The sequence below is a fragment of the Ascaphus truei genome, chromosome 2, assembly GCF_040206685.1.
Source record: "Ascaphus truei isolate aAscTru1 chromosome 2, aAscTru1.hap1, whole genome shotgun sequence".
Taxonomy (NCBI): Eukaryota; Metazoa; Chordata; class Amphibia; order Anura; family Ascaphidae; genus Ascaphus; species Ascaphus truei.
In genome coordinates this window covers 10,065,453-10,081,176 of record NC_134484.1, presented here as the reverse complement: position 1 = coordinate 10,081,176, position 15,724 = coordinate 10,065,453, and the positions used below count along the sequence as shown (strand labels likewise).

Here is a 15,724-nt window from a genome sequence, read left to right as displayed (position 1 = left end):
TGTGCTCGGTGATAATGGTGAAAGGCGGGGTTGCAGACCTGTCAAAGACATGTGAATGAGCATACAGTAATATTTCCATTTGTTATATGCGTTACTGTGGAGGGGTTTTGTCACTTTTTTTTACCCACCATAACTTTACTAAGTGTGGTGAAACATACGTACGTAAAGTTATGGTGGGTACGTGTTTATTATAATGCAATGTTTGTATGGAGGAGAATCAGTAGCGTGTGTGTATGTGTGGTGTGTGTGTGTGTGTACACGTATACGATGGTGGTGGGGGCAACGAAAAATTGTGGAATGTGATTCCAAAAAAGGAATGTGATTTGCTCCCTTTAAGGTGACGCCCCAGCTCCCAGAAAAAGGTCTTCATCACATGGTACATCCACCAACTCTCTTCATGACCGTAGCGGTTAGCCACTGAGATAATGAAGGGCGGTTATAAATGTATTTTAATATTGTTGATGTATTTTTGTGTTACTGGGTTAACATTTATTGCCAATGTGGATATGTGGGCCCCCCATTGAGAGAACCTAGTAATCCACAGTGATAATCAATGGTTTCATGTGTAAAATGTATTTTGAATGTTCTTTATTGTTTTGTTTAAATGTGTAATTTTTTTATGTTAACGTCTAAAACCACATTTGTGGTCAGCTAGTCATGGAAACCGATAACTAGTTATTAAACAGTGGACTACTAAGGGGTTAATATTTTCTGTAATGTATTATAATAACAATGTTATCATCTCTTTCAGGTTGGTTTAGCTTATCTGGCCTATGTATACAGTAAAATGACCAGTACATTGCCCAGTATATGCATAGGAAAGACAGGGCTAACGTCAGCCTGGAGCAGGTGTTAAAATATTTGCGGTATTTCTGGCGTTCTTCCCATTCTGATAAATATCGGAACTTGATGTATGGCAGTGTTTCCCTAAAAATGAGGTATAATGCCTGGCTTTTATTGGATCCGATGCTTTTAACGGGTCCGGTAAAAGGTGCTTTATTTTTGGTGGTTCAACACACTGATGTATCACACAATAAAAAGAAGGCACTTTTTGGGGGGCGTTAATACAGCATTTTAGGTTACCGCAGCTTGATGTATCCGGCCCTTTGACTCAAGTCAGGTTTAGTGATTTTAAGTTCTAGTTGACTCATAATGGTAAATGCAGATCTATCAATATTTGCAATTTAATATCAGTAAAAAGACAATAGAGATGTAAAAAAAACACATTCCTGATTACCTAGTGCTGGCGTGTTACTTTTCCACAGCGTACCCCACTTGATACCAAGCTCTTTGCCATATTCATCTCCATACCAGACAAGGAGCTCTGTGTGTGGGGGGAGGTCTGTGCAGGTTCTGTAATAGATTTTCCTGTGGTACTGGAACGCCACAAGATTCTGTTCTTCCTCGTTTCTCGCACAATTTACAAACCTAAAATTGGGATAGTTAGTGAGGGCTCAAAGTAATGTCGATTTTATAAAGGAAGAGCAGAAAAAAGATACAAGTTGTTAATAATGTGACGACTTTTCTTTCTTCTCTAGTTTTTGAAACAGAAGTTAATGGAGACCAATGTATATACGACGGCTCACTTGTATGTACCCACATGGGAATCACAGGCCACTGACTACTTTCTCATTCCTTAAAAAAAGCAAAAAAACACTGCTGTAATAAAAAGTCCCCGACAAGATGACACTAGGGCCTCAAGGGTGAGTTCTCTTCCAGTGGAACTAAATAGAAAGTGAGGTTGATGTAACAAGGTGTTGTACAGTCGCAGGAATGTGTTCCATTAGCAACCTGACCTTATAACATGCCCTGGACTGATATGGAAACTGGACTATAGAAAAAGCATTGAGCCAAAGTCTAATGAGGTAACAGTGTCGGTTTGAGCTTGAATAAGAAAAAATAAAACTGAAGAAGTTGAACCAGTTCCTGCTCAAGTGCAGGGTCATGAACATATATGATCAAATACAAATTCAGAAATGCAGCTTAAAGCTTAAAAGGAATAAGTATGAAAAGGTCTCATGCAAGTTTTCCCCTGTGGAAGGCAGGCATAACCTTGAAGTCTCTGATTAAGGGATGGAGGGCATCATAGTATTAAAGCAGGAGAATAAAATGGTAAGAGCGCACATGAAGTCTTACTTCCATCCTTTTTCATAGTGTCTCCTCACCTCTGTCTGAACATTGTTTGAACAGGCTATGTAAGGCTACATACAGGTAGCAATGGTGCTGAACAAGGCAGTGAGGAGAAGACAGGAGTGAGGGGAGAGGTGTAAAGAACAGCTGTGATCACATGCTCATTGCCATTTACTTTGGTGGCTGTTAAAGTGCAATTGGGGCTATTGCACTCTAGTGAATCTAGTGTTTGGTAAACAGAGGAGGCAAAGTGGATAAGGTAAAATAGCCACTTGCAAATCAGTACCTGGGAGGCAAATAAAGGGTGTGGGAGGAAGGGGGATACAGAACACAAACAGCAATGTGAACACAGTAAGACAAACCATGTGAGATGGGTAACTCTTCTCTTGTTGGGGTATTGGGGAAATAAGTTGACAAGCTGTTTAATTAATAAATGAAATGAATATTTCTGTTCTTCAGTAGGTTCGGGACGTTTGGCTAGGATTTAGTAGGACAATAAGTGATGGTTATGGGCACTTAGCGTAATAGTCTGGGGAATATAGATTTGGCATTAGCTGCCCAGTAAAGTAGTGTACTGTAGGTGACAGCTATTAAAGTTATCCATAATGTCAAACAGCTGCCTCTGGTTAAATAGAGCTTAGAAATATGTGGCCCTGCTTTCCAAAGACGGGGAAAGACATGTGTGGGGTGAGAGGAAAAGGATTGCTTAGGATAGCTAGCAAGGAGAAAAACCCGTTTAGCAAACATAAAAACGTAACATTTCAATAAAAAAACAAAAATGATTATAATACCCTCATTAGTCAAAGCAACTAATGCGTGTATCCGATGTTCCTGGAGAAATACAGTACATGATTTTTTCACAAGACACAAATAAGTAAAGCCGTTATTTTAACCCTTTGAGTGATGGAGGGGTCACGTGAACACTCCCTCACGGATGAAGAACGGACAGAGAGACACGCTCCCTACTATCCCACGTAGCGATAGATCCCGTCCTGCTCTGCACAGGAGCACAGAATGACATCTCCCCTAGGAAAACCAGCAGGATTATTATGACGTAGCTATTACATCATGTGAAACAAAAAATGATCGAGTGGACTACCGCTTGCTATGAAAAGAAGTGGGGAACTCATCAGATGAGGTTAAAAAAACTTTTTAATGAAAACTACATAAAATGACAAAACTCCTCCTCTTGTCTATGATAACAGCCCTTAAACACGACTACCCGACGTACGTTTCCCGTGAACTTCGGGAACACTTTAGCAATTAGATACCCACTGTTACAATTACCATACTCCCTAGAGCTTAAATAGGCTCACAGTGACAGCAGTATTTACCAATACCAAATTACATCCACTACATTATGGTCACAGATCGGTCACATTTTTGTGGGTTGATGGTATATAGAGTACTAGCTGAGAGACCCGGCGTTGCCCGGGATATAATGTTCCCGCTCCTCTCTGTCTCCTCTCTCCTCCCCCCTCTCTCTGTTTGTCCCCCATTCACATCAATCCAGTCCCCCCCCTCCCTCCTTTACAGCTCTGTTTGTCCCCCTTTACAGCTTCATGCAGTGTGTGCGTCAGTCATTGTGTGTGCGTCAGTCAGTCAGTGTGTGTGTGTGTGTGTGCGCGTCAGTGAGTCTGACGCAGAAACACAAACACACACACACAGACTGAGTGACGCACACACACACACACACAGTCGGTGTGTGCGTGCGTGTGTGCCTCAGTCAGTGTGTGTCAGTGTGTGTGTGCGCCAGTCAGTGTGTGTGTGCGCCAGTCAGTGTGTGTGCGCCAGTCAGTGTGTGCGCGTGCGCCAGTCAGTGTGTGCGCGTGCGCCAGTCAGTGTGTGTGTGTGCGTGTGCGTGCGTCAGTCAGGGTGTGTGTGCGTGCGTCAGTCAGGGTGTGTGTGCGTGCGTCAGTCAGGGTGTGTGTGTGCGTGCGTCAGTCAGGGTGTGTGTGTGCGTGCGTCAGTCAGGGTGTGTGTGTGCGTGCGTCAGTCAGGGTGTGTGTGTGCGTGCGTCAGTCAGGGTGTGTGTGTGCGTGCGTCAGTCAGGGTGTGTGTGTGCGTGCGTCAGTCAGGGTGTGTGTGTGCGTGCGTCAGTCAGGGTGTGTGTGTGCGTGCGTCAGTCAGGGTGTGTGTGTGCGTGCGTCAGTCAGGGTGTGTGCGTGCGTCAATCAGGGTGTCTGTGTGCGTGCGTCAGTCAGGGTGTGTGTGTGCGTCAGTCAGGGTGTGTGTGTGCGTCAGTCAGGGTGTGTGTGCGTGCGTCAGTCAGGGTGTGTGTGTGCGTGCGTCAGTCAGGGTGTGTGTGTGCGTGCGTCAGTCAGGGTGTGTGTGTGCGTGCGTCAGTCAGGGTGTGTGTGTGCGTGCGTCAGTCAGGGTGTGTGTGTGCGTGCGTCAGTCAGGGTGTGTGTGTGCGTGCGTCAGTCAGGGTGTGTGTGTGCGTGCGTCAGTCAGGGTGTGTGTGTGCGTGCGTCAGTCAGGGTGTGTGTGTGCGTGCGTCAGTCAGGGTGTGTGCGTGCGTCAATCAGGGTGTCTGTGTGCGTGCGTCAGTCAGGGTGTGTGTGTGCGTCAGTCAGGGTGTGTGTGTGCGTCAGTCAGGGTGTGTGTGTGCGTCAGTCAGGGTGTGTGTGTGCGTGCGTCAGTCAGGGTGTGTGTGTGCGTGCGTCAGTCAGGGTGTGTGTGTGCGTGCGTCAGTCAGGGTGTGTGTGTGCGTGCGTCAATCAGGGTGTGTGTGTGCGTGCGTCAGTCAGGGTGTGTGTGTGCGTCAGTCAGGGTGTGTGTGTGCGTCAGTCAGGGTGTGTGTGTGCGTCAGTCAGGGTGTGTGTGTGCGTGCGTCAGTCAGGGTGTGTGTGTGCGTGCGTCAGTCAGGGTGTGTGTGTGCGTGCGTCAGTCAGGGTGTGTGTGTGCGTGCGTCAGTCAGGGTGTGTGTGTGCGTGCGTCAGTCAGGGTGTGTGTGTGCGTGCGTCAGTAAGGGTGTGTGTGTGCGTGCGTCAGTCAGGGTGTGTGCGTGCGTCAGTCAGGGTGTGTGTGCGTGCGTCAATCAGGGTGTGTGTGTGCGTGCGTCAGTCAGGGTGTGTGTGCGTGCGTCAGTCAGGGTGTGTGTGCGTGCGTGCGTCTGTCAGGGTGTGTGTGCGTGCGTCAGTCAGGGTGTGTGTGCGTCAGTCAGGGTGTGTGTGTGCGTGCGTCAGTCAGGGTGTGTGTGTGCGTGCGTCAGTCAGGGTGGGTGTGCGCGTGCGTCATTCAGGGTGTGTGTGTGCGTCAGTCAGGGTGTGTGTGTGTGCGTCAGTCAGGGTGTGTGTGTGCGTCAGTCATGGGGTGTGTGCGTGCGTCAGTCATGGGGTGTGTGCGTGCGTCAGTCATGGGGTGTGTGCGTGCGTCAGTCATGGGGTGTGTGCGTGCGTCAGTCATGGGGTGTGTGCGTGCGCGTGGCAGGCAGTCAGTGTGTGTGTGTGTGTGTCAGTCAGTGTGTGCGTCAGTCAGTGTGTGTGCGCGGGCGCCATTCAGTGTGTGTCAGGCAGTCAGTGTGTGTGTGTGCCTCAGTCAGTGTGCGTCAGTCAGTGTTTGCGTGCGGCGGTGAGTGGGTGAGTGGGTGAGTGTGTGTCTGTGTGTGACTGTGTGTCAGTCAGTGTGTGACTGTGTGTCAGTCAGTGTGTGTGTGTGCCTCAGTCAGTGTGCGTCAGTCAGTGTTTGCGTGCGGCGGTGAGTGGGTGAGTGTGAGTGTCTGTGTGTGACTGTGTGTCAGTCACTGTGTGTCAGTCAGTGTGTGACTGTGTGTCAGTGTGTCAGTCAGTGTGTGACTGTGTGTCAGTCAGTGTGTGTCAGTCAGTGTGTGACTGTGTGTCAGTCAGTGTGTCACTGTGTGTGTGTCACTGTGTGTGTGTGTGTCACTGTGTGTGTGTGTGCCTCCTTGCGCCAGCCGGTGCTCCCGGCCGCGGGGGGGGGGGGGTTGTGTGTGTGTGTGTGGAGGGGGGGGGTTGTGTGTGTGTGGAGGGGGGGGGGGTTGTGTGTGTGTGGAGGGGGGGGGTTGTGTGTGGGGGGGTTGTGTGTGGGGGAGGATGTGTGGAGGGGGGGGTTGTGTGGAGGGGGGGGGGTTAACTCCTTGCGCCACCCGGTGCTCCCGGCCGCGGGGGGACGGGGGGTTTGTGTGGTGGGGGGGGGGGGGGGGAGGTTACCTCCTTGCGCCCCCGGTGCTCCCGGCTCGGCCGCGGTGGGGTGTGAGGGGGGAGGTTACCTCATTCCGCCCCCGGTGCTCCCGGCTCGGCCGCGGGTGGGGGTTGTGTTTGGTGGGGGGGAGGTTACCTCCTTGCGCTCCCGGCTCGGCCGCGGGGGGAGTTAACTGGTGCTCCCGGTGGTAAGACGGGGCCGCGATGAGATGAGCTGAGTGGGCAGGCGGCGGGAGTTTTGCTGGCGGCGTGTGAGAGGTGAGGTCTAGGAGGCTTGGCGCCGGGGAGGCTGAGGTTTGCGGTAAGGGGGGGCGGGGGGTTTGCAGTGAGGGGGGGCAGGGGTTTGCGGTGAGGGGGGGTTTGCAGTGAGGGGGGGCGGGGGGTGGGGAGTTTGCGGTGAGGGGGGGTGGGGGGTTTGCGGTTAAGGGGGGCGGGGGGTTTGCGGTGCGGGGGGGTGGGGGGTTTGCGGTGAGGGGGGGCGGGGAGTTTGCAGTGAGGGGGGGCGGGGGGTTTGCGGTGAGGGGGGCACACACACACACGTGACTGGAGTGAGAGGTGGTGGAGAGTGGGACTGGCGCAGATCCGAGGAGAGTGAGTGACTGTGTGTGTGAGTGTGTGTGTGTCTCTCCTTTGGCCCGTCACTCCGCCTCAGGCCAATGAGAGGTGTGCAGGGGCGGGCGGGTGGGCCAAGGGAGCAATCTCATTGGCCTGACCAAGGTCCAATGGGATTGCCGCTAGGGACACAGGGAGACACATACAGACATAGAAACATATGACTGTTTGAGAAATATATAGTAGATACTAAGCTACATGTCCTACTTAACAATACCTTAGGTGGGCTAAAATAATGGTAGCAATTTTTGAGGTTGCTATCTGTACTGTTTAAACCTCTTAATAGTGCACATACAGTACTTAAAAGATAATAATGCTGTATTAACCTTCAGCTAGCCAATTTATGGTATTATAGTTGTTGAGGAGGTCAATTACACTGGTGACGTTGCAGAGAAAGGTATGCCACAACCTTATTGTACTTACATCAGAATCCCGCAATTAGCTTCTCCACAGGGGATTTTTAAGTACATTGTAAATAATTATACAGTTACCACAAATTTTTGTAATAAAACTTTATTGTTTTTGTATTTTCAATGGTACATAAGAGAACCAATATATATAATAGCGTTCTCTATGTGAGAATAATATTCTCGGAGATCATTTATATCTCTTAAATAACAAATGTACTAAGAGTGCAACTATAGGGATTCTTTAGTGAGAACTCTTTTCTTACTATTAGTGTACAAATGTCTATAGGTTTGTCCCTTTGCACCAGAGTTTAAACTTATATTTATGAGTTTTGGCACGTGGGATAGAGAAGTCAATCTACATGTTTAGTTGAGTTCTCTCCTGGAATAGCCCAGAGGTTTTCCCCTTAGGCCCGACTCACTGTAGCTTGTGGCTGCAATAGTGAGAGCCCATAGTCAGGGACCTTTCCCCTGTAGCTACCTATAGTAAGGTACAGAACCGGTGAGACGCCACGCGGTGACTGCGGCCGGAGGTCTGGGACCAGACCAGCTATGTGGTAAAGGCGGTAAGGTTATATTATCCGTGCCGTAATTCACCCAACGCGGAGGCGGACGCCATAGAGGTCGACAATGTTTGATCAGACGGATCCTCTTTGTTATTCTGCAATACCCGGGTGCTGGAGCCCCGTGCAGGTACCTAACCACGTGCATGTGATGATAGAGAGGATTTGGCCTGGGATTAAAGGGTTACACCCCCATTTGGCCACCCTCTACTCTCGTCAAGGAAGCAAGGGGTTAACTGGACTGAGGTCCAGTAATGTGTTTTGCCTTGCTTCAATACTCAAATGTTTATTCCCCTGTGTAAATGTATCGTGTTATACCAGTGACTGCACCACACAAACACTGGAATCCATCCGGGAGGGCAAGGGTTAATAGTTCAATAGTGATTGTAGCCCTTTGTTTAAGTTACCCTCAAAGATGCCTGCCTACTAAGGAATGCGACCAAATGTTTAGGAAGCTGGAGTGGTTGGTGAGTGTTAAAACTCACACTTACAAACCAGAGCATCCTGCAAGAATTAACATAGCACCAGTGACCAAAAGGTAACTGCCCTAACTGTTTATGCTGGGGGCAGGAACCAAGGAACTGAGTGTTTTTTAAGTGCGATACTTCACACTTACAATGGAAGCCAAAATCTGCTTCAAAGAGATTTATTGATGGGGGCCAGGGGTGCGGTTACCCAAGGAGAGATCAGAATGAGTGACCTTATTAAATATAAGAATATTATGAGATGTCCTCGGCTGAACATGCTAAAAATTACATATGTGTATTCGTGGGACCGAGCCGCAAATAATGAATACAGACACCTTATGTTTAGCCGGTCCTAAGAGACAGATATTAATATCTCTTAATTTTAGTATTACACTGTAATATTTAGTCTCATTGGGAGCGTCATGCATGACGGAATGTATTAATATGGCTCGCGTGCCAGTAAGTAACACTGAACGGAAGTTATGAGGTTATTTAGATAGGAAAAGCCGTTTTTAAACGTCCTTGGGTGGGAGGAGTTTTACTTTGAGGAAAACTGTCAACCTCACCACTGATTTATGAGAGGGGCTGGGTTTAGGTTGTGTTCAATGGGAAACAATTGTATAAGAACCAGGCTCAGCCTATGGCTATGTTTGTGGAATGGTGCTCAGAAAGTGCTTGGACCGTGTATAGTGGGAGGGAGCACAAACTGGGTATATATGAATAAAAAAGTAGCAGTACTAAGCCTCAAGAGGGTATAAGGAAACAATTGTATAAGAACCAGGCTCAGCCTATGGCTATGGTTTTTCATGTCTTGATAATTGTGAAGATTGCTGTATGAACTGCCAGTCCAGATGTGAGTGTTTCATCATTCCATCTTAAGTGAGTGTCCATATTTTGTCTGTTATTTGTATATCTCGTGTGTTCACCTATTTAAGGAATAAATTTATGTTATCATATCGAAGCCTCGTCCAGTTCAACCCAGTTATATTTTTTGTGTATTATTAATAGCCTGTCTCAAAGCTCCCGTGACAGGCTTATTAATAAAACTGGTGGCAGCGGCGGGATTGAACTGGACCTGTATTACAGTGTACTGAGGGATACTGTAATATAGTGGGAACTCAATGGTAATTGCGAGTTCCTGGGACTAAAGATATTGAACACACAGTGTACAATATATAACCCAAGATATGGCACCTCCTCACTGTTCCCCTACTTGTGAGAAGCATTGCCTCCAGAACCAAAGTGCCGGCCATCCGTCTGACTGGAGCTGGGCACTGAGACCGGAGGAGTGCATCAAGTCGGCGCGGGGACCAGCAGCCAGCAAGGCTGAGAGAGAGACAGCAATCGGTGAGCATGAAACCCGGCAGGCTGAGCAAAGATCCACAGCTGCAGCCGCTGTAACCATCAATCCGCCCGGAGAGCAGGGAATGGACCCAGCGACGGGACGGCAGAGACTTGGAGGGAGTGGGTGGTCTCGGAGACCACAGAAGTCTTGTACCAGGAGAGGTAACGGCCGTTGCGGCGGCCCGTCCATTTTCCCTGAAAGAGCTAGAACTGGTGTGTGCATTGGGCAAGACGTGGTTCCCGGCAAAGTGGACCCAGTTCCTGGCATCAGTACCACACCGACCCGCTTATCCCCTCCCAGAGCCTGGTGCTCAAGCATCTCTGCTCTGGACTCCGTTGCCCCTTGCTGGGGTTAGTCCACCGGCGGTGGAGAAGCTCTGGAATGAGCCCGGTGCTCGAGCAACTCCGCTCTTGACTCCGTTGTCCCTTGCTGGGGTTAGTCTACCAGTGGCGGAGAAGCTCCGGCAGGCGCTGCGGCACTGCCAACAAATGGGCCACAATAATGCCCGGTGCCTGGACCGTGCACTGTCGGGCGAAGAAGCCCCTCGGGGCTAGCGCTCACGAGCTGCGGACAAGATGACCCAGTTAGCGGCATCCTCTGATGGCTCCCGCCCAGCCAGGGCGACAACCCTCCTCGGGACGTCTCCTGGAGAACCTGGACGGGCTGCATTGGCAACAGCGGCGGAGAGCGGCGGCCATCCACCTGATCCCGGCGGAGAACCGGCGGCGGCAGCAGGGAAGAAGCCGCCACTCTGGCATCCTTCCAGCGGCAATTTTATTTGGGGGGAGGGTTGGGGTGTGCGGGAGGTGGGTGTTTCACATTGTTTGGCGGAGTCGGCGATTCCCAGCGATGACCAGAGCCCCACAATCCACGCCGGTGACCCTGCATCAAAGCCAGGTACTGCTGCGGCAGCTACCCGGGGTTCACCCATGGCGGCGACGGCGGCGGAAGAGCCGCGATTCCGGCAAAGTGCCGGAGCCTTTCCTGAGTGGGGGAGGGACAGGGTTTGTGGGAGGGGGTTATTTTACCTGTTTTGGCAGGAGCCGTGTTCCTCCACAAAAACCTGGGACCCTTGTCCTGCATCGTTGCACCTGTACCCAACCCGGGCGCTGTCGCGGCAGCGGCCCGTTGCTGCCCATCCCAGATGGTGCCGGCGGCGGCCACTCCAGTCTCCCTGCAATCGGCACCATCGAAAGCGGCGGTCTCTGCGGGGACCAGCGAGGTAAGCCAGACCAAGTCGCAGACTGACCCTGACTTATTTTTCCCTATGACTGTACCCTGTTGTTTCACTATATGGGTGACCGAGGGGTGGCAGGAGATAGGGATACCAGGGGAGGGGAAGGAAGGGCAGCTTGTAGGGCAGCCAGACCTCCCCATTACCTTGGCGGAGCAGCAAGGGGACTCTCAGTTAAGAGCGCCGCTGTTGCAGCCTTGCTATGTACTGGAGGTATCAGGGGTTGTGGCAAAGTTAGACCACCCCCAGATTACCTGCCAGCCAGGAGCTAAGGTGGGTGCATCTGCACCAGCAACCCTGAGCTCATCCCCGGTAATGGGGAGGCAGATGGCCTCACTCAGGTGTCCCTAGGATCCAGGTTAGGATCAGCTAGGGAGAAGCGGAGTGAAGGGGAGGCTGCAGGTAGGTAGCCAGCATTAGATCTCAGTAGGAGAAGAAGGGCTAGTGGTAGCCGGGGAGGGAAAGCAGCAGGTATGGCAGCTAGAATTTCCCATTCCCCTGGCAGAGCCTCAGGGGGTGCCTCAGATCAGCACCCCCCTGTTGCAGCCTAGCTATGGGCTGGGGGTATCCTGGGCAGTGGCAAGCTTGTGCCACCCCAGGGATACCTGCCAGCCAAGAGCTAAGGCGGTTGCATCTGGAGAGGTGCCCCTGAGCTCATCCCTGGTAAGGGGGAGACAAGGTCAGGGAGGTAGGTGCACTCAGGTAATCCCAGTGTCTGGGTTAGGATTGCCCAGGGGGGAGAGGAGTGCAGGTGGGCTGCAGGGAGGTAAGCAGCAGGAGTCATCAGCAGGGGCTGAGGTGCTGGGCCTAGGGGAGGCTAGGCAGGGAGACACCGTGGAGCAGGGGGAGATAGCAGGTCAGTGGGGTGTCAGGCAGCTGGCAGAAGCTAGGGATGGGCTAGGTAGGTAGAAGGTCCCTTGTTCTGACTGGCCAGGAGTGACCCCCCTGACAGATTCCCCAGGGTTCCCAGAGGAGGAAAAACAGAAAGAAAAGCGCAAAACGCAAATAGTGAAGTAAATTAAGTACAAATTGTATTTGTGTTAAAAATGGTGAGTATTAGGCGTACATCAATGCAGATCAATCAAAGCATTTCTGTGCAAACATCAGCACAATGTTACCACATGAAGACCCTCTGGGTAGGGGAATGAAGCCCTCTGGTGCGGCAGCTGTTCTCTGCAAGATATCAACGGTGTCTCTCACTCGTTCAGGACTTCCGTGGGTGGCAGCTGCAGCCCTTGAGCTGTTTCGAATTCCCCCACTGGCTGTGGCAACTGCTGGGCTAGTGTTGTCAAACCGGAGGTTTGTTCTTCCTACATATTGTAGTTTACAGGAACACTCCAATAAATATACTATGTACACTGAATTGCATGTAATAAAATCCTCTACTCTAAAAACTTCTTGTGTTTTCTTAGAAGCAAAGGTCTTACTATTGGTATTCATATATTTACACACGGAACACTTGGTACAGCTAAAATTACCTATAGGTTTGTGGCCCAACAAATTTGTTTTAGGGACTAAAAACATATTCTTCCCAATGTCACTTGGTGCCAAAGTATTTTTCAAATTTGTGGCTTTTCTATAAATAAATTTTGGTTTTTCAGTTAAAAAAATCACCCAACACTGGATCACTATTAAGGATACACCAGTGCTTTGAAATCACCCTCTCAATTTGTTTATATGCAGAGTTATAGTTAGTCACAAAAGCCACATCCACTGTTTTAGTGGCTCTAATTGCCACTTTTTTTACTTTCTGTGACAACATACTCTCCCTGCCCATATTTTTTACTCTTACTAACTCTTTGTCCAGGTAGTCAGAATTAAAACCTCTTTCGATGAACCTGTTACGCATTAAATCTGCTTGTTTTAAAAATATATTGTTATCACTACAATTTCTTTTAAGCCTCATGAACTGGCCCACAGGGATATTTCTAATCCAGGTGTCCTTGTGGTTGCTTGATGCCATCAGCAGGTTGTTTGTGTCAACCTCCTTGAAATATGTCTCTGTATGCACCACTCCTTGACTCGATGTTAGCTTTAGATCTAAATAATTAATAGTGGTATTATCTGTTTGGTGCGTGAACTCTAAATTGTAATCATTAGTATTAATAAATGACACAAACTCCTGTACTGATGCATCGTCTCCATATAGAGACAAATATATTTAATTTTACCATTTGATTTTCAGACTAGTAATATCACCTCACAACACTAGATGTCGCTAGACTCAACGTCCATTGAGCAGGTAATGGGTAATACTATTACTTGAAGTGTATTAATTGAAGTATGTTATATGTTTAATGATTTTTTATGAAAATTAACTAAGATGTTTAACCCTGTTTTATCTCTTTTTTCCTGTTTTACAGAAATGACGTTTCTAATTAAGTATGTAATAAACGGATATTATATTTTGCCTTAAACTGTATGACCGATCCATTGTCCCGCCTCCAACTTCGAATGGGCAGATTTCATTGGCTAATTGCCAAATTGGCTGACCAATAGTGGCAGCTACATGTATATTTAAAGATGGAGGAGAGATCAATGAATTATCCCTGATGAAGAAGCTTTTCAGAGCTTCGAAACGCGTTGGATAGATTGAGAAGGCTTTGGCACCTTATCCTAGCCCTCAAATAGTATTTTTAAAGTTATTATTGATTGTGGATTTTGAACTTAGAGCTGCTCCATTGATCGCGACCTAGCGCGGCACCTGTGACGTCACGGGAGTGCGCGAGCGCCGGAACTATACACCACGTGGACTGTGTGGTGTTCCGAGTGCAGGGAGAGACTTCAGGCACTTTTGTGCAACACGGAATGAAGGACTGGAGTTACATAAACCTCCGGTTTGACAACACGAGCCCAGCAGTTGCCACAGCCAGTGGGGGAATTCGAAACAGCTCAAGGGCTGCAGCTGCCACCCACGGAAGTCCTGAACGAGTGAGAGACACCGTTGATATCTTGCAGAGAACAGCTGCCGCACCAGAGGGCTTCATTCCCCTACCCAGAGGGTCTTCATGTGGTAACATTGTGCTGATGTTTGCACAGAAATGCTTTAATTGATCTGCATTGATGTACGCCTAATACTCACCATTTTTAACACAAATACAATTTGTACTTAATTTACTTCACCATTTGCGCTTTTCTTTCTGTTTTTTCTCTTAGTGTTTTGAGTGCCGAGCCACTCTTAGATATAGCAGCATACGCCATCACGAATATATGGTTTGAATATATACTATTATCACATAGTAACACATATAATGCACAGGATTGTTTAACTGCACTTTAACACAATATTGTGTAACACTATTATATAAGGTGGATTTTGGGTTGCGCACTTATATATTTTTTGTATAACTATTCACTAGCTCTTAATTTGTGCTGCACGTTTTTTCACTTTATTTAAGGGATATATAAGTTTCCTATTAATTTTACAATATGGTTTGGAGTTTGGCGAATTGTAGGGCCAAACGAGAGGAACATTTCAGTCTCCTGTTCTCAGAGGAGGTTGTTAATGCTCCCTCTGAGTCTATAATATCAACATCTGTGAAAGATTATTTCAAAACTTTAGGAAAACTTTTATTAGAAGAAAATAAACTATGGCTAGAGAAAAGAACCATCCAAGGTTATATGGACTGTAATAGAATCCCGAGAGGGTTAAGAGTCCTTAAAAAAACAACCTTTGGCAAAGAAAATCTACATTTCATGCAGGAGTGGAACCGTATCCTTGATGCCTGTTCAATGGACTTAATGAGACTTATTATTTTTGAAAGGGGTAGAACAATTGAAAAACTAGAAGATGAAATACTCGAGGTCATTGGTATACTCGAGCCTTTGGTCATTGAGAATGACTGTTCAGAACTAGAATATGACCTTAAATGTAAACTAGAGAGTGAAGAGGAAGAGCTCTTAAAGGTTAAACATGAGAAGTTTATACGTGACAAAGGGGACTATATCAATAATAAACAAAGAGACTGGGCTAAAAAAGAGGATAGAGGAAGGGTGGTAAGTCAGACTTATGTTCCAAATAGAGATAAGTCAAGCACTTCCCACTCGAGGCAAAGAAATGCTCATGATCAGTCCAAAAGACAAAATGATCAGTCACGTGGAAACTTCCATGTAAATAGTGGGAACTATAATGGTAGAAATGAGTATACACAATATCAGTCTGAGAATCATGTTCGCAATCCAAATTATAGGGGTAAAAACTATATTTGGGACTATAAGCCGCACTTTAAGTCACAACCCCATCAATATCAACAAAAAGGATATAAGGAATATGTACCCAATAAAACTGAAGCCTGTATATACTCACCAAAGGTCATCGCTAAACACAATATATATTCACGTCCATCTAACCATGCTTCTCCATCTTTTTTAGAAATGGTGAAAACAAGATTGGCACCGCCTCTATCGAAAGAAAAGGGAAAAGAGATTCCTTTGGATCCTCCCTCAAACAAACAGAAAAAAAGATCTCTGTCAGACGAGGGACAAGAGGTGGTGCCAACATCCAAAAGAAAAAAAGAGAGTCATCCAGAAAGGTCCCCCAAATAGAGAAGGGTATTTTTAATCTTACATCCACAATTTTAACTCAAGATCAAGTTAAGGTTCTGAGTAAGGGTTTGACTTTCGCGCGTACATGTGGACCTAATGCCTTTCAATTGTTTAAGGATCTCCACAAGTTCACGCGAAATCTAACCCTGAAAAGACATTTTTTAAAACAAGAATTAGAATCTGCACCAATAGAGACACAGACCATTCTAAATATCCAAGTTTTACCTAATACACAAAGTACAACTCCTATAATAAGAC

The 15,724-nt window shown here is 47.8% G+C and overlaps 1 protein-coding gene across 2 annotated transcripts in view; it reads right to left on the bottom strand.

Annotated features, from left to right (window-relative positions):
• The window catches only part of LOC142475394 (uncharacterized), a 31,911-nt gene that overhangs the window by 2,265 nt on the left and 13,922 nt on the right, over window positions 1–15,724 (bottom strand). For both annotated transcript variants that reach the window (XM_075581313.1, XM_075581319.1), the window contains exon 3: window positions 1,238–1,428. In XM_075581313.1, the coding sequence (XP_075437428.1) occupies window positions 1,238–1,428 (191 nt within the window). The remainder of the gene's footprint in view (window positions 1–1,237; window positions 1,429–15,724) is intronic.